At 55.4% G+C, this 27,940-nt stretch overlaps 2 protein-coding genes across 3 annotated transcripts in view; one reads left to right on the plus strand and one right to left on the minus strand.

The window, feature by feature from the left end:
* The window catches only part of LOC116541517, a 51,868-nt gene extending 31,078 nt beyond the window's left edge, over nt 1–20,790 (plus strand). For both annotated transcript variants that reach the window (XR_004264842.1, XR_004264843.1), the window contains 2 exons: nt 1,984–2,112; nt 17,957–20,790. The gene's annotated coding sequence lies outside the window, so the exon portion shown is untranslated. The remainder of the gene's footprint in view (nt 1–1,983; nt 2,113–17,956) is intronic.
* The window catches only part of CACNA1A (calcium voltage-gated channel subunit alpha1 A), a 421,027-nt gene continuing 396,356 nt past the window's right edge, over nt 3,270–27,940 (minus strand). Inside the window, exons 36-50 of the mRNA XM_032265882.1 lie at nt 27,801–27,866; nt 27,513–27,628; nt 25,119–25,269; nt 23,282–23,409; nt 20,676–20,772; nt 17,935–18,040; nt 11,001–11,108; nt 10,735–10,835; nt 9,201–9,310; nt 8,954–9,092; nt 8,687–8,800; nt 7,268–7,303; nt 5,973–6,159; nt 5,438–5,682; nt 3,270–4,831 (exon numbers count right to left, since the gene is read on the minus strand). Of these exons, the coding sequence (XP_032121773.1) occupies nt 4,121–4,831; nt 5,438–5,682; nt 5,973–6,159; nt 7,268–7,303; nt 8,687–8,800; nt 8,954–9,092; nt 9,201–9,310; nt 10,735–10,835; nt 11,001–11,108; nt 17,935–18,040; nt 20,676–20,772; nt 23,282–23,409; nt 25,119–25,269; nt 27,513–27,628; nt 27,801–27,866 (2,415 nt within the window). The 3' untranslated portion in view covers nt 3,270–4,120. The remainder of the gene's footprint in view (nt 4,832–5,437; nt 5,683–5,972; nt 6,160–7,267; nt 7,304–8,686; nt 8,801–8,953; nt 9,093–9,200; nt 9,311–10,734; nt 10,836–11,000; nt 11,109–17,934; nt 18,041–20,675; nt 20,773–23,281; nt 23,410–25,118; nt 25,270–27,512; nt 27,629–27,800; nt 27,867–27,940) is intronic.

Below are 27,940 nucleotides of genomic sequence, written 5' to 3' on the forward strand. Positions count from 1 at the left end.
AGCCTGGGCAACAGAGTGAGATCCCGTTTCAAAAAAAAAAGTGACATAAATTTTTTTTTTTTTTTTTTTTTTGAGACGGAGTTTCGCTCTTGTTACCCAGGCTGGAGTGCAATGGCGCGATCTCAGCTCACCGCGGCCTCCGCCTCCTGGGTTCAGGCAGTTCTCCTGCCTCAGCCTCCTGAGTAGCTGGGATTACAGGCACACACCACCATGCCCAGCTAATTTTTTGTATTTTTAGTAGAGACCGGGTTTCACCATGTTGACCAGGATGGTCTCGATCTCTTGACCTTGTGATCCACCCGCCTCGGCCTCCCAAAGTGCTGGGATTACAGGCTTCAGCCACTGCGCACAGCCTGTGACATAAATTTTTCTTTGTGGAGGTGTCCTTTCCCCCATCTCCTTACCAGAGAGACTAGAGCTACTCCTATCACTGGAGATAGTCCCAAGATGAGTCTACATAAACCATACTCAAATAACTCACTCACTCTCTCTTTTTTTTTTTTTGAGACAGGGTTTTGCTCTGTCACCCAGGCTGGAGTACAGTGGTGTGATCACACTTCACTGCAACCTTGACCTCTTGGGCTCAAGTGATCCTCCCACCTCAGCCTCCCAAGTGGCTTAGACCACAGGCATGCACCACCACACTGGGCTAATTTTGATATTTTTTGTAGAGATGGAGTTTCACCATGTTGCCCAGGCTGGTCTCAAACTCCTGGGCTCAAGAGATCCTCCTGCCTCAGCTTCCCAAGTAGCTGGGACCACAGGTGTATACTACCACACTCCATTTTTTTTTTTTCTTGTATTTTTAGTAGAGACAAGGTCTCGCCATGTTGCTCAGGCTGGTCTCAAACTCCTGAGCTCAAGCAATCCAGCCACCTCGGCCTCCCAAAGTGCTGGTGTTACAGGCTTGAACCACTGCGCCCAGCCAGTGCCCAATGCTTGGGGTTTTGCACCCCAGAGTATTTCTGTGACATAGGTGCCCTTTCGGCCTTCCAGCTGATGAGGCTCAAGCAATGGCCTGAGGGGATGTGAGACCAAGGACTTGGCCAAGCTCCCCTCCTCTTCCTCATCCCCTGACCCTCCTACCCCGTGTCTCCCGGGAAGACTAGCACTCCAGCCTGATGGTGTGGACTGCGGAGGCCTGGGGTCCACTTCTTGGCACTCGGGCATAGACTTGGCCTTCCAGTTGGGCTCATTGGGGGCTTCGGTAGTGGTCTTCATTCTTGGAGGACAGATGGCTGCAGCCCCGTTGGCACTGGAGGGAATCGCATAAGCCCTGGCTCACCCCAGTGGCTCCTGGACACACTCAGCCCCAGCACCATGGGAGGCGGACCTTGGCCAGAGGCCAGCTCTGCCATGGATGGGCAGCTTGTTTAGAAGCCTGTGGTGGCTGCCAGCCTGCCTGGTTAGAAAGTTAAAACCTTCTTTTCCTTCCTCCCTCCCTCCCTCCATCCTTCCTTTTTTCCTTTTCTTTCTTTCATTAAAAAAAAAAACTTTTTTTTTTGAGATGGAGTCTTGCTCTGTTGCCCAGGCTGGAGTGCAGTGGTGTGATCTCGGCTCACCACAACCTCCACCTCCCAGGTTCAAGTGATTCTCCTGCCTCAGCCTCCTGAGTAGCTGGGATTGCGGGCGTGCGCCACCATGCAATACAAAATACTTTTGTCTTTTTAGCAGAGATGGGGTTTCACTCTGTTGGTAATGCTGGTCTCAAACTCCTAACTTAATGATCTGCCTTCCTCGGCCTCCCATAGTGCTGGGATTACAGGCGTGAGTCACAGCACCCGGCCTTAGCAAAACTTTTTTTAGAGACAGGGTCTCCCTATGTTTTCCAGGCTGGTCTTGATCTACTGGCCTCAAGCGATCCTTCCAAAGTGTTGAGATTACAAGAGTCAGACACCGTACTCGGCCTCAAAACTTTGACTTCTTGTTGGACTGATCTTTTCCTAGATGTCATTATTTTATTCATTTTTACTTTTTTTTCAGAGATGAGATCTTTGTGCATCACCCAGGCTGCAGTGCAGTGGCTATCCACAGTTGTGATCATAGCTGGTCGTGACCTCCTGGGCTCAAGTGATCCTCCTGCCTCAGCCTCCTGAATAGCTGGGACTACAGGTGGGTGCCACCACATTTGGCTTACCATTACTTTACAAGGACTTATATCTGTCTTGCCATCTGGAGTCTGCAGACTTCTTGCCAAGGTAAGCTCATGCAGGCCTGTTGTCTGGAACAAGCCTTCTCCAAAATGTCTGCCTTGGTGCTACAGTAGTAATGGTGACAGTCAATAATAGCTTGTTATTGGTCAGGTACTATTCAGAGAACAGAAGTCTCAAAGGGGTCTGGGACTCTGGGGATGGCTGAAACCCTTCTAGGGGTCCACAAGCCAAATTATTATTATTATTTGAGATGGAGTCTTGCTCTGTTGCCCAGGCTGGAGTGCAGTGGTGCGATCTCGGCTCACTGTAACCTCTGCCTCCTGGGTTCAAGCTAGTCTCCTGCCTCGGCCTCCTGAGTAGCTGGGATTACAGGTGTGTGCCACCACGCCTGGCTAATTTGTATATATATATATTTTTTTTTCTGTGAGATGGAATCTCGCTCTGTCACCAGGCTGGAGTGCAGTGGTGCAATCTTGGCTCACTGCAACCTCTGCCTCCTGGGTTCAAGCGATTCTCCTGCTTCAGCCTCCTGAGTAGCTGGGACTACAGGCATCCGCCAACATGCCCGGCTAATTTTTGTATTTTTAGTAGCAACGGGATTTCACCATGTTGGCCAGGATGGTCTTGATCTCTTGCCCTTGTGATCTGCCCGCCTCAGCCACCCAAAGTGCTGGGATTACAGGCGTGAGCCACCGCGCCCGGCCCAGGATGGCCGCTTTTAGGTCGGACCTAAGCTTTGGGAGAACTGGGAACCTGGGCATGAAGTGAGGGTGGGGTGCACTGCCCTGCAGCCCAGCGAGGACAGCTTCCAAGGTCCTGGATAGGATCTTTGATTTTTGCTTTCCTGAGCTAACAACATAAAAATATAAAAATATTTTTTGTATTTTTAGTAGAGACAGAGTTTTGCCATGTTGGTCAGGCTGGTCTCGAACTCCTGACCTCAAATGATCCATCTGCCTTGGCCTTGCAAAATGCTGGGATTACAGACCTGTGCCACTACACCCGGCCTCTTTCCAGGAGCTAACAAAGTGCCTCCTTGTATGACTGATTCCCCAAGAGAGACCCACCCAGGCAGTACTTAGCAAAGGGATAAAGACCACGCCCATCCAAAAGCCCTTTGACTCAACTTTTTTTATTTTTTTTTTCTTTTTGAATGTCATGCAATAATTCACAGTCCCAAGCCCACGGTTTTCAAACAAGATGGGAAAAAAGGAAAAAAGAAGCAAAGGAATTGGTGGTGGTGGTTTTTTTTTCTTCTTTTGTTATTTCAAGCAGGACCAAATGTCAGAAAAAAATGCCTCTTCTCAATCATTAATTTTTCTGTCCTTTTTAAAATTGTTTATTTTTTAAATGGATTTCTGCAGGCAGTAATGGTAGGGTTTGGTATAACCGGCAAGCACTCCTGTGTGTCTGAGAACGTGTGGATGTGGGTGTGTCTGGTGGTGGGTGTGGGGCGCTGGGGTTCCGGTTCCTTCCGGCTTCTTTGCCGCACTCGGCCACCAGCTCTCTTCATCAGGGAAAGGAAAGATTCAATTGAGATGATAAAACTCATCAATAGAAGCTATTTTTTTTTCCCCATTTTTTTTTTTAAAAATGTTTTTTTTTTTTTTTTTTTTTTTTTCTTTTTTCCCAAAGTTCTCCAAAAATAAAAATGGCTGAGTTAATTCAAATCCCTTGGCTGTATGGTTTGTCTGCCCCCTGCCTCCCACCCGAGAGCCCCTGTCGTGGGTGGGGGAGATCGGGGCTGGGTGGGGGGCGCCGTGGCTGCCCAGGAGGGTCTCTTCTGGCTGAGGGTCTCTGCGGGACAGCCTTGTGGCCCAGCCCTGGCCTCTCCAGAGCCTGGGGTCTCCCGGCTGGGCCTCTCCCGGGCCCTCTGTGCTGGGCCCCCGCGGCCTCTGCGCGGCTCCTCGGGTGGGGTGTGTGCGTGGGGTGCGTGGGGGGCCGGGCGGGCGCCACCTCGCCCGGGCTTAGCACCAATCGTCGTCGCTCTCGCTGTAGGGTTCGTGCAGGCCCTTCCTGGAGCCTGGCCCGCGGGGCCTGGCCAGTCCATGCGCCGGATAGTAGCCGTTGGGGAGTCGCCGGTGCCGGGAAGGCGAGGCGCAGGCCGGGCCCGAGGCCCGGGGAGTCCTGGGCGAGCGCCCCGTAGCGCCCGAGGACGCGTGTCGTGCGGGGGGTGGCGCGTCGTAGGCCCCGGCCATGGCCTCCTCGCCGCCCCCGCTGCCCGGGCCGTCGGTCTCGTCGTAGTCGGAGCCTCGGTAGTAGCCGTGGTGCCGGGGACCCGGGGGCCCCTCGGACACGTGCGGGCCGGATGCCGGCCACCGGGCCCCGCCATGGCGACAGGCCCTGGGAGACTCGCTCCGGGCCGGGCCCGGGACCCGCCGCTCCATCCTGGGCGAGCGGCCGCCGCTGTGGCCCCCCGTGGGCGGCCGATCTCCGGCCAGAGGCTCGGCAACGGGGCCTGGGTACCTCCGAGGGCCGCTGGTGGCTGCCCGGGCCGGCCTGGCCACCGCCTGCTGCTGCTGCGGGGGCCCCGAGCCGCCGGCCTTACGGATCACAGGGGAATAGGACACGTGTGGCCGGGGGGTGGAAGGGGTCTGGGGGAGCTGGCGGCGGCCCCGCCGCGGAGTGCTGGTACCAGATGTTGAGGGGGCTGGGCTTCCACTTACGGAACTACTGCCCTACACGAAAATTGAAACAAAGGAAATCAAAAAAAAAGATACAACAAAATCAAAGGAGACACAGGATTGGGAGGGAGGGGGAGGAGAAGGGGACACAGGACATTTGAATGGAAAAAAGCAACAGCCACAGGGAGGAGGGAGGGGAGGAGGCGGAGTGAGACAAAGAGGGAGGGGAGGAATCGAAAACCAACACAACAAAGTGAAAAGAGAAATGAGAAATGGAGTTTTGTAAGTTTCGGGGTTAAAAATAGCAGAAGTTTCAAAAATTACTCACAGGCGTCCAGAGGACAGAAATCATAATCGAAACAAAAAGGGAAGCTGGGTTAAAGGAAAGCGAAGGGTCGGGCGGTGCCCAGAACTCAAATGTGATCCACAACCGAGGAGGAAGCAGCTGCGGGCGGCAGGGAGGGGACGGGGGAGCTGGGGGGACAGTGTGGGCAGCCGGTGGGGTGCCATGTCTGCCGGGCGCCCCTGTGGCTTACGGATAGGATGGGAGGTGGTCACAGCCGGGATTGGGGACCTTTGCCCAGAGTGGCCGTCAGATGGGGGTCCCCGTCTCTCCTCCCGGCCCGTGAGCCCAGCCTGGGATCACTGCGCCGCACCCACCTGCCGGTGCGTCATGTGCTCTCTGCCCTCGCTGGGCGAGCGGGACCAACGCTGGTCCCGGGCCCGCGCCCGGCCGTGGTCCGGCCGTTCCTGGGCATAGCGGTCCTTGTCGGGTGGCGGGGGGTGATGGTGGTGGTGGTGGTGGTGTCGATGCTTCCGATCCTTGGGCCGGCCCCGCTCCTGGTCCCGCTCCTTGGATGGCAGGTCCCCCGATTGGGTGGTCATGCTCAGGTCTGTCCCCAAGCCTGGGCCGGGCGAGACAGACAGATGGTCATGAAGGAGGGCTGGGGCAGATGTGCACACAGAAGGCCACCTGGGAGTGTGGGGGCCCTAGAGATCCCCTGGCCAGAGGCAGGTCAGTGGGTAGTGGGGGCCCAGCCCCCAGGCCCCTGCAGCCACCACCTGGCCCTATCTGTCCCCTCTCCATGGAGGCGTCTCCCTTTCTTCTCCCTTCTTCCTCAATGTCTCCCCTGCCCTGCCTTCTCCTCTCCCGTCCTCTGTTACCCTGGTCCCTGAACCCTGCAGTGCTGCCCACCTGTGTCTACGTCGGTGTAGCGGCCCAGAGAGCGCTCGGAGGCACGGTGGCCGCGGTCGCGGCGCCGCTGGTGGTGCCGCTGGTTCTCCTCGGGTGGGACCCGCTCCAGCGAATAGTCGTCCAGGCGCCGGGCCTTGGGGCCCAGCACGGAGGCCGAGCGCTTCATGGGGCTGGTGTCTGAGATGGTCTGGAGGGGGACAGGCCGATGGGCTGAGGTCAGCAGCTGGCACCAAGTGGTCCCGGTCCTTCCCGCCCCATCGAGGCAGGCTGGCGGTGGCCTTTGGTGACTGGGGTGTAACCATCCTGGGGCAGGGGTCTGGGGGTGCTGTGGGGCCTTGGCTCCCCCTGATGAATCCGGGCCCTGAGTGTGGCCAGGCCTCTGAGGGTGGGACCGAGGACTCCTCTGTCCCTCAGAGACAGGGCTGCTCCTTCTGGGCCCATCCTGGGTTCTGACCAGAAAAATCTGATCCTCACCCTCCAGCCCTGGGGGCCCAGCCAGGGTTGGGCAGGCTCAGGCTGCTCAGAGGGAAGCCCTCTCCACATCCAGGGTGCAAACCTGGGAGCCCTGGCCCACCCACCCTCACCCCTGCCCCAGCCTGCTCTCCTGGGAGGGTGAGAAGCCTCAGCCTCTGTGGCTGGCTGACCTATGGGCTCAGGACCAGGTACCCAGCATGGCAGCTCCTCGTCCTCCCGGCTAACGGGGCTGTGCTCACTGCCCCCCAAGTCTGAGTCCTTCTGGCCAGGCCCAAACTAGGGAGCTCCAGGTGGGGGTGGGGGGTACCCAGGCACCCAAGGCTCTGGGGGGCCCACTGTTTTCCCGGTGCTGCACCCCTGGGTCAAGCCCTGATACAGAGGGTTCTCTGCAGCAGGCAGAGCAGGGAAGGAGGGAGATGGGGCAAATGCCCGCCTCCCAAGATCCAGCCCAGCTGAGTGCTGGTAGCCCTGCTCCAGGCAGGAGCAGCAGGACCAGGGGTCGGTGATGGTGTCAGGGGAAGAAGCTCCCTAGAAAGAGGTGCAGGGTGGGCCAGGCTCTTGGAGAGCTGGTGTCCCCCAGCGTGGGGGTCCTGAAGAGAAGGGGGTAGGGGTGAGGATGGGGATGTCCCCACCCCACCAGGGCGCATGGGGGGCACACACAGGACACCACACACGAGGATGGGACTCCATGGGGGGAGAGGGTGCGATCGGCAAAGAAAGGGTGGGGTCCGGGGACGGAGAGATGACGGGACTCCCTGGAGGGGGGGTGGGGAGGAAGAGGGGCCGGAGCCCTGCTGGTGCTGGGTGGGCGAGGTACATACACTGAGGTTATTCCCACGTGGCCGGCCCCTCCTCCTCTGTCACAGCCCCATGGGATGGTGCACACAGAAAAAACAGAAAGAAGAAAATAAATATAAAAGGCAAGAGGGAGAGTGAGGTGGCGGTGCAGGGAGAGAAGCCAGGGAGGTGGGTGGCACTGGTGTTAGGAGAAATTGGAGAGAGGAGGCAGGAGGAAAAGAAAAGTTAAAGTCCTGGCAGGTGGGTGTCCCGGGCCCCCGGGGCTGGTGTCCTCCATTGCCATGGGTACAGAGGAGACAGACAGGAGATGCAGACAGACAGATGGCACAGGCACGGGACCGACAGGTAGGATGGTGCGGCCACGAGCCCCTGGCCCTGGGCTCCGCCCCATGCGATGCACACCCCAGCCCCGGGCTCCAGCTGATGCTCAAAGCTTCCACATGGTGGCCATCGGCTAGGCTTGTCCCAACCCTCTCCTGGGGCCTAGCAGCTCGGTCCTGAGGGGCAGCGGCATGCATGCTGGGTGCTCCCCAACCTACGTTCCCAGCAGCCAGAGGCCGGGCCCTCGGGCGACCCTGGTCCAGCCAGGCACAGCACAGCCTTGCCCCGCACAGATGCCACGGCACAGCACATGGAAAGCTTGCCACAGCCACATATAACACACGCCAGGGCCAGGCTCCTGCAGCCACGCCCTGTTCTCCTCCAATGGTGGGCTGCGTGCATGGCCCCTGCCACAGGTCAGGTGGGCAGCCAGCCATGCCTTGGGGCCCTCTGTCCTGTGAGCCCGGGCCAACGGGATCACCTGCAGGTGGGCCTGGCAGCTGAGTGTAGCAGCCACACACAGACACACATCAAGCACACACCCCTGTCCCCCCGTTCCCAGTGGCTCCCACAGAGACCAGACGGAAATGCAAACCCAGCTGCAGCTAGACCCATCCCAGGCTCTGCTACTGCATTCTAGGACCTGCTAAGTTCCCATACGCAGACACGTGTGCATGTATGTGTATACGCGCAGTATGTATATGCCCATGTGTACATGCACGTGTGTAATGTATGCGCCTGAGTAGGCGCATATCTGCACGTGTGTGTGTGTGTAGGGCTGGTCATGCCAGGTCTCACCTGGCCCTGACGAACCTCACTGTACCCACAAATCTCCCGTCTGCAACCTCCAACCAGGGCAGCCAGAGACCATTTTGCAGTGCCTGCTGCCCTCTGCCCTGGGGGAGCCCTTCCCTCTCTGTCCTCTGTGAGGAAGGAGGGTCTGCGGGTGCTCCAGGTGTGGCCATGTGGTGGGTGGGGCCTGCAGACTGCTTCAGAGGCCGCGGGAGTCCCTACCCAGGCCTCAGTCTGGCAAAGAAGGGATGTGCTGGGCTGCCTGTGGCGGGTCCGGCCCTGCCCAGTGCAGAGGGAGAGGTCCCCAGGGCAGTGGTGAAAGCCCTCACCTGGTTCTCTGCAGGGAGGCGGGGCATGGAGGCGGCCCGGCCCTGGCCTTCCATGGGGAGGTAGTGCTCGCTGTCGGAGTAGCCATCTCTGCCCATCGCTCGCATCTCCACGGACTGCGGGGTACATGGTGAAGCTGGATGAGCCCTGGGGCCTGACCCCCAGGTCCCTGGTGTCTGCGGAGCTGCAGGGGTGTGTGTGGGCTGGGATGCCTCCCTCCTGAACCGCCCAGGCCTGGGAGCTGTTGGAGAGTCGGGAGACAGAGGCACCTGAGAGTTAGGCTGGCTGTTGGGCATGTCGGTCGGGGGGCCTCGCTCCGGGCTCCACGTGCCTGTCTTCTGGAACATTTCCTGGGCGCGCTGGGTCACCCAGGATGGGCTTTCCTTGAGGCCGCTTTCGTGAGCCATCCTGCATGGGGGACAGAGGCCGGGGTAGTGGTGGGTGCTTGGGTGGCTTCCAGAACCTGGGGACCATGGCACCCCCATGCTCCACCTCCCTCGCAGGGGCAACACTCACAGGGCTCCTCCTGGGTCCAGCTGGGTGGAGGGGAGGGCATTCTGGCCGGGCCCCTCCTCCTGCGTTGGGGATGGGGGCTCCATGCGCTGGAACATGAGGGGTGTCCGGTCCTGGGGAGGGGGGCAGAGGGCAGATTGAACAAGGTAGTCGGACAGAGATACCCAGAAGGCATTGTGACATCCCAAGTACAGACACACACACACACCCAGCACTCAGGTCTCATCCATCTAGATCCTTCCTGCCAATTCCACCCAGAACTGGACCACTTCTCCCCCTTCCACCCAAGTAACAGCCCCAACCTGGTCCTGCCTCTCATCTCCTGCTGGAACACTGCAGGTGCCTTCTCCCGCTCCTACCTTCAACCTCGCTGTTTCTCCCACAAGAGCCACCAGAGGGCGCCTGTGAGCACCCGAGGCAAGTCAGATCCCACCTCTGCTTAGAACCTTCCATGGCTCCCACTTCACGTGGGGTAAAAGCCAGAGTCCTTCCTTCATCTCCCATGGCCCTGAAGGATCTGCCCTGTCCCCTCCTTGCCCTTGTCTCCTCCCTGCTCTTTTCTGCCACAATGGCCTCTTTGCTGTTCCCCAAACAACCCAGGCACAGTCCAGCCTCAGAGCTTTTGCACTGGCTGTTCCCTCTGTCTGAACACCCTTCCAGGTGTTGCTTAGCTCACCACCTCTCCCTTTTTCTTTCAAGCCTTTGCTCACAGGTCCCCTTCTCAGGGAGGCTCCCCGACCACCCATTTCCCATTGTGTCCCCTCCTCTGCTGGGCACTCCTATCTCCTGGGTTCTTCTCCATTTTTCCTGACACTTCTTCCTCTTTGCTGGATGCTATGTGATTCAGTCATTTGTTACTGTTGGCATCTTCCCCACTTGGAATATCTGCTCCCTGAGGGCAGGGATTCTGGCCTGTTCTGCCCACGGCTGCACCCCTAAGGGCCGAGAACAGCACCCTGCATACAGTAGGTACTCAAAAAGTGTTGGTGGAGCAGCTGAATGAATCCACATTATGTGTCCTTGGTAAGAACGTTTTTTTTTTCCCCAGACAGGGTTTTGCTCTGTTGCCCAGGCTGGAGTGCAGTGGCGTGGTCTCGGCTTGCTACAACCTCCACCTCCCAGGTTCAAGTGATTCAGCCTCCCAAGTAGCTGGGACCACAAGTGCATGCCGCCACATGCAGCTAATTTTTTTTTTTTGTAGAAATAGGGGTCTTTCTATGTTGCCCAGGCTGGTCTCCCACTCCTGGCCTCAGGTGATCCTCCCATCTTGGCCTCCCAAATAGCTGGGACTATAGGTATGCATCACCATGCCTGGCTAATTTTTTAGTCTGTAAAGATGGACTCTTACTGTGTTGCCCAGGCTGATCTCGAACTCCTGGCCTCAAGCGATCCTGCCGCCCCAGCCTCTCAAAACACTGGGAATACAGGTGTGAGCTGCCCTAGGGCTCAGCCACCCTCCTATTCCACTTGGTTCCCATGGTGACATGCAAGCCACTGTCCCCAGCCCGGGGTTTCCCCGGGGTGACGAATAACGCACCTGCTCTTCACGCATGGCCTGCAGCTTCTTGGCCTTGCTCTGGCGGTAGTACTCCATGATCATCATGGCTGCATAGATCTTCCCCACCGTCAGGTCCGTGGCTGGGGGCACACACACGGCCAGCTCACCATGGGCAGGTCTCCTTGGGGCCCTTGTCCTGCATCCGTGTGCACCAGCCTGGGCCCACACTCTCCTCAGACCTCCTCTTTCCCTCCCTCTCCATGCATCCAGGTGGATGGGATCCCAGGGCGGGGCTTGGCTCTTACATTTGTGAGGGGTGACCAGCAGGTCCAGTGTCTTCTGGGACAGGTTGGGCCAAATCGCCATCATCTCCTTCCGCAGCTCGGCATCCATCTGCTGTTTGTCAGCTCCTCCTGCAATGGGGGTGCAGACAGACCCTGACTGCCTGTCTGGGTGCCAGCCGGTCTCTGGGTCAGCTGCAAAGCCAGTGGCTCCTGAGATCTTTTTTTTTTTTTTTTTTTTGAGACGGAGTCTTGCTCTGTAGCCCAGGCTGGAGTGCAGTGGCTCCATCTCTGCTCACCGCAACCTCTGCCTCCTGGGTTCAAGCGATTCTCCTGCCTCAGCCTCCTGAGTAGCTGGGATTACAGGCGTGCGCCACCATGCCTGGCTAAGTTTTTGTATTTTTAGTAGAGATGGAGTTTCACCATGTTAGCCAGGATGGCCTTGATCTCCTGACCTTGTGATCCGCCAGCCTCAGCCTCCCAAAGTGCTGGGATTACAGGGGTGAGCCTGCATGCCTGGTCCCCACGGGGTCTCCAGCTCCCCCACAGCCTGGCCTGGAGGCGGCCCTGGCGGCACTGGTGGGATGACATCTGGACTCCGCTTCTCGGCAGGGCCAGGACCATGGAGCAGTTGCGTGGGAGACAGCCCAGCACGGACAGCAGCAGGACGACCCGGGGCCCAATATTGGCTCCCAGCTATTGACTGCATGACTTAGGTGTCTCTACCACTTGGTGCCTCAGTTTCTCCATCTGTGAAATGGAGACAGGCCGGGTGTGGTGGCTCAGGATCACGCCTATAATCCCAGCACTTTTGAGAGGCCAAAGTGGGTGGATCACTTGAGGTCAGGAGTTCGAGACCAGCCTGACCACTGCAACCTCTACCAAAAATACAAAATTAGCCAGGCATGGCGGTGCATGCCTGTAATTCCAGCTAATCGGGAGGCTGAGGCAGGAGAATCGCTTCAACCTGGGAGGCGGAGGTTGTGGTGAGCCGAGATCGTGCCACTGCACTCCAGCCTGGGCAGCAAGAGCAAAACTCTGTCTCAAAAAAAATAAAGGAGACGACAGCAAGAGTACTTGTTTGTCTTACCTGGTTGTTGCTGTTTTTTTTTTTAGACAGATTCTCGCTCTGCTCCCAGGCTGGAGTGCAGCAGTGATGCAATCTCGACTCACTGCAACCTCCGCCTTCCGGGGGTTCAAGAGCTTCTCCTGCTTCACCCTCCTGAGTAGCTGGGACTACAGGCACGCACCACCATGCCCGGCTACCACCTGGTTGTTTGATGATCAAAGTAATGTGCATGCAGCCTTGGGACAAGGCTGGGATGCCCTGGAGCATCCGCAACAGAGGAGGTTTTGGTTTTATTTTTTGAGACAGGGTTTTGCTCTGTCACTCAGGCTGGAGTGCGGTGGCGCAATCATAGCTCACTGCAGTCTCCGCCTCCTGAGCTCAAGCGATCCTCCCACATCAGCCTCCCTAAATGTTGGAATTACACACGAGAGCCACTGTGTGTAGCCCAGAGGAGGTTTTTTCCCCCTTTCCCAAGTCTCCACTGCCGTGGACATGGCCTCAGCCTGCCGCCAGTCCCTGGTCCCTCACCCCAGTCATGGTGGTCCTTCAGGCTGTCTGCCGGTATTTCCTGGCCTTCCGACCGGAGTGCACGGGAGGGTTCCTCCTGTGGTTGGCAGGGCCATGTGATGAGTTCTTGTTAATGGGGTGTGCACCACATGATGTGCCACTTTGGACCAGAGTATTATTATCATCATTGAGATGTAGTCTCGCTCTGTCGCCCAGGCTGGAGTGCAATGGCGCAATCTTGGCTCACTGCAACCCCTGCCTCCTGGGTTCAAGCGACTGTCCCGCCTCAGCCTCCTGAGTAGGGGGGATTATAGACACCCACCATCATGCTTGGCTAATTTTTATATTTTTGTAGAGATAGAGTTTTACCATGTTGGCCAAACTGGTCCTGAGCTCCCGACCTCAGGTGATCTGCCTGCCTCGGCCTCCCAAAGTGCTGGGATTACAGGCATGAGCCACCACGGCTGGCCTATTTATTTATTTATTTTGAGATGGAGTTTTTACTCTGTTGCCCAGGCTGCAGTCCAATGGCGCGATCTCGGCTCACTGAAACCTCCGCCCCCGGGATTAAGCGATTCTCCTGCCTCAGCCTCCTGAGTGGCTAGGATTACAGGCACCTGCCACCACGCCCGGCTAATTTTCCCTATAGTTCATTCTAATGATGTGTCTTGGGCCACGTGGTATCAGTTTGACCTCTGGAGGGACTGGAGACTGAGTAACCACATGACAGACCCCCAGTAAAAACCCCGGGGCACGAAGGCTCAGGTGAGCGTCCTGGCTGGGAGTACACCGTGCCTGCTGTCACACTGCAGGGAGAATTAAGCATCGTCTCAGCAACTCCACTGGGACCAGACAACTAGAAGCCCACACCTGGTGTCTCCTGGACCCTTCCCCAGATGCTCTTCCTTTCCAGATATTATGTTTTTGGATTTTTTTTTTTGAGATGGAATTTCACTCTTGTTGCCCAGGCTGGAGCACAATGGCGCGCTCTTGGCTCACTGCAGCCTCCTCCCGGGTTCAAGAGATTCTCCTGCCTCAGCCTCCTGAGTACCTGGGATTATAGGCATGCGCCACCATGCCCCACTAATTTTGTATTTTTAGAAGAGACAGGGTTTCTCCATGTTGGTCAGGCTGGTCTTGAACTACCGACCTCAGGTGATCCACCCACCTTGGTCTCCCAAAGCGCTGGGTTTACAGGCATGAGTTACCGCGCCTGGCAGATTTTTGTTTGTTTGAGACAGAGTCTTGCTCTGTCGCCCAAGCTGGAGTGCAGTGTTGCAATCTTGGCTTAATGTAGCCTCTGTCTCCTGGGTTCAAGGGAGTCTTGTGCCTCAGCCTCTTGAGTAGCTAGGATTACAGGTGTGTGCCACCACGCTGGGGTAATTCTTTTTTTTTTTTTTTTTTTTGAGATGGAGTTTTGCTCGTCGCCCAGGCTAGAGTGCAATGGCGTGGTCTCAGCTCACTGCAACCTCAGCCTCCTGGGTTCAATCGATTCTCCTACGTCAGCCTCCCAGTTAGCTGGGATTACAGATACCTGCCACCACTCCCAGCTAATTTTTGTATTTTTAGTAGAGATGGGGTTTTGTCATGTTGGCCAGGCTAGTCTCGAACTTGTGACATCAAGTGACCCGCCCACCTCACCCTCCCAAAGTGCTGAGATTACAGGCGTGAGCCACCACTTCTGGCCCTTTGGAGATTTTTTTTTTTTTTGGGCTAGAGTCTCACTCTGTCCAGCCTGGAATACAGTGGCAGAATCTCAGCTCACTGCAACCTCCGCCTCCTGGGTTCAAGAGATTCTCCTACCTCAGCCTTCCAAGTAGCTGGAATTACAGGAGCCTGCCACCACGCCCCACTAATTTTTGCATTTTTAGTAGAGATGAGGTTTCACCATGTTGGCCAGGCTGGTCTGGAACTCGTGACCTCACGTGATCCGCCTGCCTGGCCTTCTTAAAGTACTGGGTTTATAGGCACGGGCCACTGTGCCCGGCCCTTTACAGATTTTAATCTGTATTCTTTGACTGTAATAAACTGTAACTGTGAGTATAAAAACTTTTCTCAGTTCTGACTTCTTCTAGGGAATCACTGAACCTGTGGGTGGTTTTGGGACCCCTGAACACAGATCTGCAGGGTGCCACAGCAGCTGAGTTATCATGGCATTACATATGAGTGGGGGCATTGTTAGACCCATTTTACAGATGAAGGAACTGTGGCAGGCAGAATTCAAAAGCTGCCCGTCCACCAAGATTCTAGTTATTCAGTCAAACACTAATCTAGGGACCACTGCCCAGGCTATGAAGGGACTTTGCAGATATAATTAAATACTGGCGAGGTGGCTCATGGCTGTAATCCCCGGACTTTGGGAGGCCAAAGCTGGTGGATCACCTGAGGTCAGGAGTTCGAGACCAGTCTGGCCAACATAGCGAAACCCCATCTCTACTAAAAATACACACACAAAAAAGCTAGCCGGGCGTAGTGGCGGCCACCTGTAATCCCAGCTACTCAGGAGGCTGAGGCAGGAGATTTGCTTGAGCCTGGGAGGCGGAGGTTGCAGTGAGCCGAGATTGCACCGTTGTACTTGAGCCTTGGCAACAAGAGTGAAACTCTGTCTCAAGAAAAAAAAAAAATTAAAATATCAAGTCAGCATTCCTCAAAATACAGAGATTTTTAGGGTAGGCCTGCTCCAATCAGGTGAGCCCTTGTAAAGCATAATATTCTTTCTGCCTAGTGGCAGATGGGGAAGTCAGAGAGAACGGGAGCACACGGAGGACTACATGCATCCCCAGGAGCAAAAAGCGAAAAGCCAGTGATAAAACAAGACCTCAGTCCTACCAGCCATAAGAACATGAATTCTGCCCACACCTGAATGAACTTGGAAGTAGATTCTCCCCCAGATTCTCCAGAGAGGAGCCCAGCTTGGCTGACACCTTGATTTCAGCCTCGAGAGACCCTCAGCAGAGCACCCAGTCTAGCTTCGGGGACGTCTGACCTACAGGACTGTGAACTGAGAAATGGGTGTGTCTTAAGCTGCTACATCTGCGGTCACCATATAGCCTTGACCTCACGGTCCCCAGTGATCCTCCCACTCCAGCCCTCCAAGTAGCTGGGAGCGCAGGTACACATCACCACACCTGGCTAATTTTAAAATTTTCTGCAGAGACGGGTCGCTCTGTGATCTGGAACTCCTGACCTCGAGTGATCCTCCTGCCTCAGCCTCCCAAAGTGCTGGGATTACAGGCGTGAGCCACTGCGCCCAGCCAACTTTTAAATTTTTTGTAGAGATGGAGTCTCACTATGTGTCCACTATCAGAGCTCACTGCGGCCTCCAACTCCCGGCCTCAAGCGAGCCTCTCACCTGGGCCCCCATGCCTGGCCACAGATCTCTCCATTTACTCTGAGCTCATACAGTCTCCTGGCTTACTCTGTCAGCATCTGATGCCTGATTGCTTTATGGCCCCAGCCCGGCCTGGAGCCCCTGGCTGCTCCCCATCTCCATGTGCCACAGCCAACAGCCATGCCTGCCCTTCATGCCCAACCTGCCCCTCCCACCTCTCCCCTGACTCAGGATCTGGCTGCTCTGTTCTTCCAGAGCTCAGGCCCGACACTGGGGGTGTCTTTCATGTGTCTCTTTCCCCACCACCCCTCATTCCACCGTCGCTCATCCTGCTGGCTGACCCTCAGGTGCTATCCAGTGTCTGAATGCTCTACACCCCACCCCCTAGATCTTTTTTTCCCTTTTTTGAGAGGGAGTCTCACTGCGACACCCAGGCTGGAGTGTAACGGCGCGATCTCGGCTCACTGTAACCTTCACTTCCCAGGTTCAAGTGATTCTCCTGCCTCAGCCTCCCGAGTAGCTGGGACTACAGGCGCATACCACCATGTCTAGCTAAATTTTATATTTTTAGTAGAGATGGGGTTTCACCATGTTGGCCAGGCTGGTGATCCTGACCTCAAGTGATCCACCCACCTCGGCCTCCCAAAGTGCTGAGATTACAGGCGTGAGCCACCGTGCTCGGCTGAGTCACTAGATCTAAGCTGCCACCCTGTCTCCACCGGGATGGTATCAGCAAGCCCCACCCTGGCCTCCTCCTGGTCTCTCATCCCCACTGTGGCCAGAGGGAACCTGTTCAAATGTGAGTTGGGTCAGGTTCCTCTTCTGCTCTGAGCCTGCGTGGCACACTCTCACTCAGAGCGTGAGTCAGCTCAATGCCCTGGGTGTCCCGTGTTCACCCCCACCCCTGCATCAGGGCCTCTGCCAGTCCTTCTGCCTGGAGCACCTTCCCGCCAGGGATCCACGAGACTCACTGCCCCACTTCCTCAGTGGGGGCCTCCCCGTCCACCTAAAGTGTAAGCTGCTGGGTTCTGCATGCTTAGACGGGTACCTGGTACGTTGAGGGGTTGCACTAAGTATCTGCCAAATGGGCCAGCTGTGGTGGCTCATGCCTGTAAAACCAGCACTTTGGGAGGCCGAGGCAGGAGGACTATTTGAACCCAGGAGTTTGAGACCAGCCTGGGCAACCTGACGAAACCCCACCTCTATTAAAAAAATAAAGTAGGCCAGTTGTGGTCGCTCATGCCTGTAATCCCAGCACTTTGGGAGGCTGAGGCAGGCGGATCACGCGGTTAGAGGAGTTCAAGACCAGACTGGCCAACATGGTGAAACCCCGTCTCTACTAAAAAATACAAAAATTAGCTGGGCATGGTGGCTCATGCCTGTAATCCCAGCTACTTGGGAGGCTGAGGTAGGAGAATCGCTTGAGCCCAGACCCGGGAGGTGGAGGCTGCAGAGCGAGGCTCCATCTCAAAAAAAAAAAAAAAAAGAATTAGGGGGGGCCCCCTCGCTCGCCCCTTTGGGGTTGTGAGGTTGGTGGATCTCTTGAGGTCAAGAGTTCAAGACCAGCCTGGCCGACATGGTGAAACCCCATCTCTACCCAAAATATAAAAAATTAGCCAGGCGTATATGCCTGTAATCTCCGCTATCGGGAAGCTGAGGCAGGAGAATCGGGAGGTGGAGGTTACAATGAGCTGAGATCGTGCCACTGCACTCCAGTGTGGGTGACAGAGGGAAACTCTGTCACCAAAAAAAAAAAAAAAATTAAGGGAGTATGGTGGTGAGTGCCTATAGTCCCAGCTACTGGGGAGGCTGAGGTGGAAGGATTGCTTGAGCCTGGGAGGTCAAGGCTGCGGTGAATTGTGATCATGACACTGCACTGCCCAAGACTCTTTCTCAAAAAAAAGCCCCCAAAACCAAAAACCCTGTAGAACGAATGAGGGGAAGAGTGAATGAAGAGGGCGGTGTCAGCAGCTCCTCTAGTTTGTGGCAGGGAGGGGGACCCCCAGCTCCACCCTGTCCACCTTTCGGCACCCGCCCCCTCCCTTCCTTACCCTTGGCGATCTTGATGTCCAGGGCTGTGCGGATCAGAGCCATGAGGGTGGAATTGAAGTGGACGGTGTTGTCATCTGCCACGGGCAGGTCCATCCGCAGAAGCCTCTACAGAAAACCCAAGGTGAGGGCAGTCATTCCTGGGCATCCCTCCTGGGTCTCCCGTGAGCCACGCCCACCCCTACCCAGGGAGTCCCAGGAAGAACTCTGAAGGCGGGCAGAGGCTGAGGCGTTCCCTACGTAGGTTACCTGTCCTAGTACTCAGTTTCTCTTGGTGGGCTGCAGGGAGGGGACGAGGGCTCTCCTACACTTCTGTTCCCCTGCCCTCCCCTTTCTCCCTCTATGTGCTTGACCTGAGAGCTGGTATTTCCAGAGCTGGCCTCAATCCTTCCCTGCCTCGTTCCGCCCCAGAGTTCTTCTGGACGGCCCCGTTTCGGTCTGATCCCAAAGAAAAAGAGCACAAGCTGGATTTGAGCAGCACGTGCAACAGCCAAGGCTGAGGGGGCCGGGGCCACAGCCGAGGGTGGGGGCGCCACCGGCTCCCCACCCCCACCTCCCGGCTTGGCCAGACCAGGACAGACCAGATGGGCAGAGACCACATCATTCCTCTGAGAAGCGGCAGGCAGGCAGCCCCCCACTGACGGGGCAGGCCCCTCGCAGGCATGCAGCGAGGCTGTGACACAGACAGCACAGACGGGGCGCATGCAGACGGAATCTCGAGACTCATTCATAGCTCCGTGGGAAGTGTATCTCAGGGACTTGTCCAGATCTTGGCTCTCTGTGCAATGGCAGGGGGAAGGGATGAGGGGCATTCCTGTGGCCCAGGGAAGAAAAGATTCCCCATGTCCCAGGCAGGGGTTCTGTCCACCGTGCTGGGTGGCATGGGAGAGGATGCCAGGCTGGTGTGCACCAGCCCAGGCTGGGGTGGCACAGAGAAGGGGGGTGAGGTCGAGTTGGGTGGGGATTCCGACACACATGGGCAGGAAACACAGAGCTAGAGATGGGGAGAGGAATGGTAAGCTCAGAGCAGGACACTAGAGGAGACACTGGGGCAAGGTGGGGAAGGAGCTGGGAAACAGAGAAACACAGACTGAGCCTCTGTGCACAGTTGTGCAGGCTGTGCACTGCACAAAGTGCTCCCATCTTGGAAATGATACATAGATGTACTTATTTATTAAAATATTTTTTGCTTTTTGTAGAGATGGGGTCTTGCTATGTTGGCCAGGCTAGTCTCGAACTGGGCTCAAGTGATCCTCCCATCTCAGCCTCCCAAAAACACTACGATTACAGGCATGAGCCACGATGCTTGGCCTCCAATTTGTGCATTAAATACAACAGCTTCCCAGCTAAGAGCAGACAAGTGTCTTGTTCTCGCTACATTGGCGGACTGCAACAATTTTCCGATGGACACGTTTTGTAGAAAGGGTGCCTTTTTCAAATTTGCACCGAGCTGTCTGACAGACCAATGGTGGGCCTGCACCAAGACGGGGAGGGGAAGGGCTCTTCCTCCCTCTCTTGCATGCGCACACACATCCAACTACGCAGACACTGAGAAGTGACTTGAGGAACACGGGAGGGGAGCGACTGGTGCGGGGAGAGGCTCCTTGTCTGAGACGCTGGTGGGCCAACCTTGTCCCCGGCTTTGACTGAGAAGTGAGGGGGACATATAGGTTAGGTGAGGAGTGGTGCACAGAGGAAGGAAAGAGAGGAGCTTGTGGGGAGGTGGCGACACGGGGCGGGTACAGATAGCACTGATGGATGGGGATGCAGGGAAGATCAAGGCGGACGGGAGAACAGGTTGACAGGGTAGTATTTTTTGGGTGGGGAGAATCTTTAAAGGTCATCCCAGAACTTCTCGTGGATGAGTGGAGGAAACAGAGCATCTGTCCTCGGGCGCCAAGGAAGATTCCAGGACAGGGATCTAGAGGGGTGGCCCGGCCCAGCCGCTTGGCGGCAGGACGCTCGTGTTCTCAGCCAGCATGCACCACCCCCCGTCGGCCATGGTGCCTGCCCGCCCCAGGCCCCGCCAAGGCAGCGTGCATGGCCTGCATCAGTGTGCCACCGTCCAGGGGTCCAGCTGCGGCCGCCTGCCCACTCTGGAACAATGGAGAGGCATGTTGGGGTGTCTTGGGCAGATTAGGGACAGGGGCTGGGGACGAAACTCCGTGGGAGGGAAGAGAGGGGAAGAGAGGTTCTTGGTGCTCCTTGGAAGGTCTCCAATCCCCCAAGGCCCTAGGTCAGAGATCAGCTTCAGGTGTGCGCGGGGTGGGGAGCTGGGGGCTCGAGGCACAAAAGATGGGCCCGGGACCTTGCCTGCTCTCGGGGGCTTAAGCCCCTCTCTGCAAGGCGCCTGTCCCGGCCTGGGCATGGGGGGCAGAAGTGGGAGGCGTGGGTTTTGACTCCCTGGAGAAGCGTGTTTGTTTCCAATTTGGTACCTGGGAGACCAGGTGCAAGGGGACCTGGGCGCTCCCCTCCCCCTCCCCCCGGCGTGTCGGCCATAATGGAGTCTCAGAACACGAAGACACTCATCAGAAAGGACGGACACAGTGTGCTGCTTGGAATCGAGGGATGGTCATGATCAGTTCACTCGAGAAAAGAAAAAAAAGAATCAAAAACAAGAAGAGAAACGCTGGAAAAAGAGAGTCGGCTGGGTGTTTCTGGTCAGCACTAAAAAAAATAAAAAAGGGAAAAAACAAAAAAAAACCCAGCGCCTGGACATCGGTGGTCGGCAAGGGTAGTCTACCTTGTAAGCCACTCTGGCCGGGCACTTCTTCCCCAGACCCAGGGGCGGAGACATGTGTCTCAGCATCTGATACATGTCCAGGTAAGGCATGCGGCCCCTGGCAGCACCGAAAACACAAAAACAAAACGGGAATGGGAACAGAGAACCAAAGGAAGAGGGGTGGGGAGGAACAGAAGAAAGAAAAAAGAAATCCACACGATCCGAAAAAATAGAGAGAGAAAGATGCAGAGAATGACAAAATAGATATTTCAAATCAATGGAAAAGAGGAGAAAAAAATGGAAGAAAAGGTCATTAAAAAAAAGATTACTTCACTGCTCGGGAGCAGGGAGAGAGAGAAAAGAGAAAAGTCAGATTCAGCTTGGGCTCTGAGCTATAGTTCTGGAGGGATGTGGAGGGAAGGGGGATTCTCACTTTGGAAGACATACAGCCATGCTTTTGTTCACTTTTTTTTTTTTTTTTTTTTTAAAGAGACAGGGTTTCCCTCTGTTGCCTAGGTTGGAGTGCAGTGGTGTGATCATAGCTCACTGCAGCCTCCACTTCCTGGGCTCAAGCGATCCTTCTCCCTCAGCCTCTGGAGTAGCTGGGACTACGGGCACTTGCAATCATGCCCAACTAATTTTTTTTATAGAGAAGGGAGTTCTTGCCATGTTGCCCAGGCTGGTCTTGAACTCCTGGGCTCAAGTGATCCTCCTGCCTTGGCCTCCCAAAGTGCTGGGATTATAGGCGTGAGCCACTGCACCCAGCCATCATTGCCATTTCTAAAGTTGGGTCATGTTCTCTGTTTTGGCTGAGGCTGGTCTCTGAGGGGGCCTAGGTGGGGAGGAGGGGCTGGGGCTGGGGTGGGGAGGTGGGCTGGGGCTTTGGGAGGTGAGGGGTGGAAGGGGAGAGTGTGGAGGTGATGGTGGGGGGGAGAAATGCAAAGTTACAATCCCCCAGGGGATGTGTCTGATTTGGGGTGCCGTGGAGACCCCAGGATGGGCAGCTTCAGCTAAGAGCAAGCAAAGATGGCTGAAGGCTGAAGGGAAGGAAGAAATATGTTCCATGCTTCATCGGTCTACATGACTGCATTCTGTTGGCTAAGAGAGTTTTCTAGTTTAATGCAAGAGAGAGAGATGGCTCTGTTTTTTAGATATATATATATATATATATATATATGAAATATATATATTGAAGAACCCCAAGCCACACTCATTCCATGGATGCTAGCAGGTTTTAGTGGAAGTCAAACCTTGCAAGCAACCCTATGAGGACATTTCTTGCCTAAGCCGAGAGGGGGAGATATTACTCGCAATAAACTGTACATATCCTTATAATGAATCCGACCGCTGAAAGGAGAAGAAAGGGGGTTAGTGCAGGCAGTGGGTTCACACAGGCTCCCTGGGCACACGGCGAGGTCATGATGCTTGAGGCAGGGGTCTCCCTGGCTTGCAGGAGTGGGAGAGACTTGGGACAAGTGAAAGTCTCCAGACACTGGGGAGACCCAGGGCTGGAGGATTTCAGTCGGGGTGTGCCAGGGGTTCTGGACTGCAGGGCACCTCCCCCGGGGCTCTCTCTGCATCTGCCTCCTCCACAATCTACATGGGCTATGGGGGGGGGGAATAGAGTGTGGAATAGAGGACTTGGGGACAGCATCCAACTGCTGTGACCTAAAATCAAAAGAGGTAGAGTTAGGAACCAGCCAAAAGCCAAGCCCCACACCCACGGCTCTCCCCAGCCTCTCGGTCTCCTGGAGGACGTACCTGACGCTTCGGGAGTAGCCAAGACCACCTCCTGCCCACCTTCCTTGTGGGGCCTCCTCTCCAGCACTGAGGCCAGAGGAAGATGGGGCTTAGCCTGCTGAGGGCCCCCCAGTAATGCTTCTTTAGGCCCCAAGCCCAGCCTGGACTAGAATCCTCAGTCAGTGGCTGCTGGGCTCCAGGTATTTGAACAGATCCCTGAGTGTCCTTCAAGGCTTGGTGTTGGGTGAGCACTCAATACACGTGTATAAGTTGGAACCCACCCTCTGAAACCATTGCCTGTCAGTGAAGAGGAGGCCCTCTGGTGTCTACCCAGATGGGAGCACCCACTCCCTTTGTGGCCACAAAGATGCAAGGGCCCCTGAGGCTCTGTGCCCTCCCTGGCCTGTGTGACCTCTCATTCCAAGGTTCACAGGTCCCAGCAGGAGCTGAGTTCTGCCACCTGGATGTTGTAACCCATCCTGCCAAGAGCAGGCTAGCTCTCCTTCCCACACTTGCAGGAGAACTGAGGCTGAGGCACTGATGGTTTTCTCCCTGGAGCCTGGCTAATGCATCCTCACCATCTGGAGACTTCGCAGTGAGAGACGGGAGAAGCTCGTAGGAGGAGAGGGCTCTTCAGGACACGTCATGGCTGATGCCCTCCCTCATTTTCCAGAAGTCCAGGGTTTGGGCAGCGTTAGCACCCCACGTGTCTAATCTGGGGTATGCAAGGGCGATGATTCTTACGCCTTCTCTCCTAACTGAACCTGTGAGACCCCTGCGAGGACCCCTGGAGCCCAGTGCTCCCGGGTCGGGTCCTGACCTAGCCCGTGTTCCAGTTCCCAGGAGAGGCGTGTATTGTGGCTGGAGGACGTGGAGTGGTCTCTTACCAAGCTGCAGGGTCATACTCGGCCCAGACACGCACGTACTCATCCAGGTGGTGGGGGCCCAGGATGGAGGAGTCTCGGGTGAGGTACTCGAAATTGTCCATGATGACGGCGACAAAGAGATTCAGCATCTGTGGGGACACCGGGGACCAAGATGGAGTGGCGGCAGAGACGGAGGGAATGAACGAGTGAGGGTGAAGGATACAGACAGACAGACACACCCAAACACATGTACACAGAGGCCCAGATGGAGCGAGGGATAGAGAGAAGATGGGAAAGGAAATGAGACAGACAGATGGGGGGACAGAAAGGTGACGCTCACGCACACGAGGAGGGCCAGTGAGGGAGATCAAGTGGAGAGATGGAAGAGACGGACAGACAGAAAGAGATGGAGAGAGATACGAAGAGACAAAGACTGGCCGGGCGCGGTGGCTCACGCCTGTAATCCCAGCACTTTGGGAGGCCGAGGTAGGCAGATCACTTGAGGTCAGGAGTTCAAGACCAGCCTGGCCAACCCGGTGAAACTCCATCTCTACTAAAAATACAAAAATTAGCTGGGTTTGGTGGCATGCGCCTGTAATCCTAGCTACTTGGGAGGTTGAGGCAGGAGAATCGCTTGAACCTGGGAGGTGGAGGCTGCAGTGAGCTGAGATCGTGCCACTGCACTCCAGCCTGGTGACAGAGGGAGACTCTGTTTCAAAGAAAGAAAAAAGAAAGAGACAAAAACCAAGAAGGACGGAGAGAGACAGAGTCAGTGAGAGAGGGAGGGGAGGCTACTGAAATGAGGACCAACATCAAGAGAACCACCGTGACCCCAAATCCTCCCACATCTGCCCCCAACAAGGCCAAGTTTTTCCCATTTTTATTTTTCATTTTTGAGACAGGATCTCACTCTGCCGCCCCGGCTGGAGTGCAGTGGTGTCATCATGGCTCACTGCAGCCTCGACCTCCAGGGCTCAGGTGATTCTCCCACCTCAGCCTCCTGAGTAGCTGGGACTACAGGTGTGCAGCACCACGTGTGCAGCTAATTCCACCTTTTTTTTTTTCTTTTTTTGAGACAGAGTCTGTCTCCCAGGCTGGAGTGCAATGGTGCAGTCTTGCTCACTGCAACCTCCATCTGCCTCAGCCTCCCAAGTAGCTGGGATTAAAGGCACCTGCCACTACGTGTAGCTAATTTTTGTACTTTTAGTAGAGACAGGGTTTTACCATGTTAGTCAGGCTAGTCTCGAACCCCTGACCTCAGGTGATCTGCCTGCCTCGGACTCCCAAAGTGCTGGGATTACAGGTGTGAGCCACTGCATCCAGCCTCAATTTATTTATTTATTTATTTTTAAAGAGATGGGTTTCGCCATGCTGTCCAGGCTGGTCTTGCATTCCTGGGCTCAAGTGACCCTCCCACCTTGGCCTCCCGAAGTGCTGGGATTACAGGCATCAGCCACTATGCCTGGCTGAAATATTTCACTGGGTCTCAAATGGGGGAATTCTGTCCCCGGCTCCCACCCCCACCCCCCGGGGGCATTTGGGAATGTCTGTAGACATTTGTGGTTGTCGCAGCAGGAGAAAGGGGTGGCGTGTGCTTCTGGCATCTGGTGGGGGGAGGACAGCGATGCTGCTGTGTACTGTGCAGGCATAGCGTGGCCCCACCCCAAAGAATCAGCCAGCCCCAAATGTCAACAACTCTGAGTTTGAGACGCTCAGGGTCACCTGATCCCAGGCTGGTTCAGAGAAGTCTTGGAGGGAACAAACATTTGACACAGCCACGTTCTAGAGAAACCCACTCCCCTGAAAGGGAGACAGACTTAGGGAGCCCACCCGGCCCTCACGGTGTCCACAGACTCACCAGAAATGAGCAGAGGAAGATGAAGGAAACGAAGTAAAAATAAGCAAATTCATTGCCACACTCTCGAGTCAGGATGCCAGAGTTCTTATCACACGGTTTCCCGCTGAGGCAGGAGAGCATGATGTTGTGCCACGCTTCCCCGGTGGCACTCCTGAGGACAGGGAGAAATCAGAGGCTTGGGCACCCAGCCCTGACTGGGCACCAATGCCTCCCCGGGAGGTGGAGCACACATGGGTTCTGGCACTTGGGTTCTGGAGCTGGCCAGGCAAGTCCCAGCTGGACCACCTCCTTTTTCTGGGAGCTGTGTACTGAAGTCTATAGGGAGCTTTGAAAAAATACCAATACCCCACCCCAGCAGACTTGGATTCAATTGGTCTAGGGTAAGATTTCATATGTATGGTGTGTGCCTTCCCTTCCCTCCTTTCCCTTCTCTACCCTCCCTTCCTTCCTCTCTCTCTCTCTCTCTTTTGATAGGGTCTTGCTCTGTTACCCAGGCTGGAGTACAGTGGCACAATCACTGCTCACTGCAGCCTCAACCTCCCAGGCTCAGGTGATCCTCCCACCTCGGCCTCCTGAGTAGCTGGGATTACACGCACATGCCACCACTCCTGGCCAATTAAAAAATTTTTTGAGATGGGGTCTCAATGCATTGCTCAGGTTGGTCACTGGTATGCTTTAAAAGTTCCCCTAGGCCGGGCACGGTGACTCACACCTGTAATCCCAGCACTTTGGGAGGCTGAGGCAGATGGATCACCTGAGGTCAGGAGTTCGAGACCAGCCTGACCAACATGATGAAACCCCGTCGCTACTAAAAATACAAAAATTAGCTGGGCATAGTGGCATTCGCCTGTAATCCCAGCTACTTGGGAGGCTGAGGCAGAAGAATCGCTTGAACCTGGGAGGCAGAGGTTGCAGTGAGCCGAGATCGCACCATTGCACTCCAGCCTGGACAACAAGAGCAAAACTCCATCTGGAAAAAAAAAAAAAAAGAAAAGCTCCCCTCCATTCAGGTGACAGTCATCTCATAACATATTCTCCCTGGATCACTCTGTTCCAGGCATGCTGGGAACAGTCCTCAAACATGCCAGTCACACTCCTGCCTTGGGACCTTTACATGGGCAGCACCCTCGGCTGGCACTGCCCTTCCCCAATATCCACATGGCTCCCTCCCTTGCCAATTTCTCTCAAACGTCACTCTTTCAGAGAGGTACAACCTACCAGCCCTCTATTCTTTTTCTTTTTGTTGTTAGATTAAAAAATATATATATATTTTTTACTGTTGCGAAATACACATAGCAAACTTAACCATTTTGAAGTGTACAATTCAGTGGCATTAAGCACACTCAAATTATCATGCAACTATCACCATTATCTACCTCTATGGCTTTTAAAAAAATTAAAAATATATATTGTTCTTTTTGGAGACAGAGTCTTGCTCTGTTCCCCAGGCTGGAGTGCAGTGCACAATCATAGCTCAATGTAGCCTGGAACTTCTGGGCTCAAGCAATCCCCCCGCCTCGCCTCCCAAGTAGCTTGGTCTACAGATGCGTGCCACTATGCCCAGTTAATTAAATTTTTTTTTTTTTTTTTTTTAGAGACGGGGTCTCACTGCCCAGGCTGGTCTCAAACTCCGGGGCTCAAGCAATCCTCCCACTTCGGCCTCCCAAAATTCTAGGATTACAGGCATGAGTCACTGCACCCAGCCCTGTTCCCTTTTATTCTTGCATTTCATCCTTTTTCTAGCATCCTTTATAATTTGTTCCCTGATTATGTGCCTTCCCCATGGGGATGTTAGCTTCCAAAGTGCTGAAAATGTCTTTTCCTCTTCTCTACTTCCTGCTGCATCCTCGTTTTTACAGCGGTGCCTGGCATGCCGTAGGTGCTCAATAACCCTCCACGGAACGAGTGAAGGAACTTTGTGTGAAGCCGGGATGACGAACCCAAGAATCAAGCCTCACGGTCTGTAAGCCTGTTTTGTCATCTGTCAGACAGGGCTGCCAAGAATCCCTTCCTCACAAGGTGGTCAGGAAGATTCAAGGAGATAATGGCTGGAAAATGACCTTCATGACTAGGTCCCAGGGCCCTCTGGTTCTGCCCTCCTAGGATTCCTGGGCCCCCAGACACCCATTTCCACCCTCACAGGAAAAAGAAGGATAAGAGCACATCCAGTCACCTCCTCACCGGAAGAGGAGGAGGACGGCACGCCCCCTACCGGAAGAGGAGGGCACGCCCCCTACCGGAAGAGAAAGAGGAGAGCACGCCCCCTACCGGAAGAGAAGGAGAGAGATACGTCCTCCATTGGAAGAGGAGGGCACATTCCCTATGGGAACAGAAGGATGAAGGCAGGCACCCCCACCAAGGGAACAGAATTATGAGAGCAGGCCCCCTTCTCACCGGAAAAGCAGCATGAGGGCCTGGAAGAAGGTCCGGAAGTTATTGTGCTCAGTGATTTGGAAATCATCTTCGTCACTGTCCTCGTCCTCCACGTCAATGCCGATGTTGCCAAACACCTGCAGAATTCGAGGGTGATGACCAGGGGCTGCCATTCCCCCAGTGGCTTCTGGGAAACGCAGCTCAACCTCCATGGCTGCTTCTGTGGACCAGGCTTCTCTCACCCATCCCTTCCTAAGGGTGGCTGCCCTCCTTGGGAGACTCTGGGAACCTTAGGGGTGCAGGACTCACCTGCATCCCAATGATGGCATAGATGAAGAACAGCATGGCGATCAGCAGACAGACATAAGGCAGGGCCTGGTGGGAAAAGAAGCAATGAAGAAGTGTGCTGGGGGTCCCTCAGCCACACCGTCTTCCTCCCTTGTCCCAGT

Source organism: Sapajus apella, unplaced genomic scaffold (genome assembly GCF_009761245.1).
Source record: "Sapajus apella isolate SASKATOON/1434 unplaced genomic scaffold, GSC_monkey_1.0 scaffold152, whole genome shotgun sequence".
Taxonomy (NCBI): domain Eukaryota; kingdom Metazoa; phylum Chordata; class Mammalia; order Primates; family Cebidae; genus Sapajus; species Sapajus apella.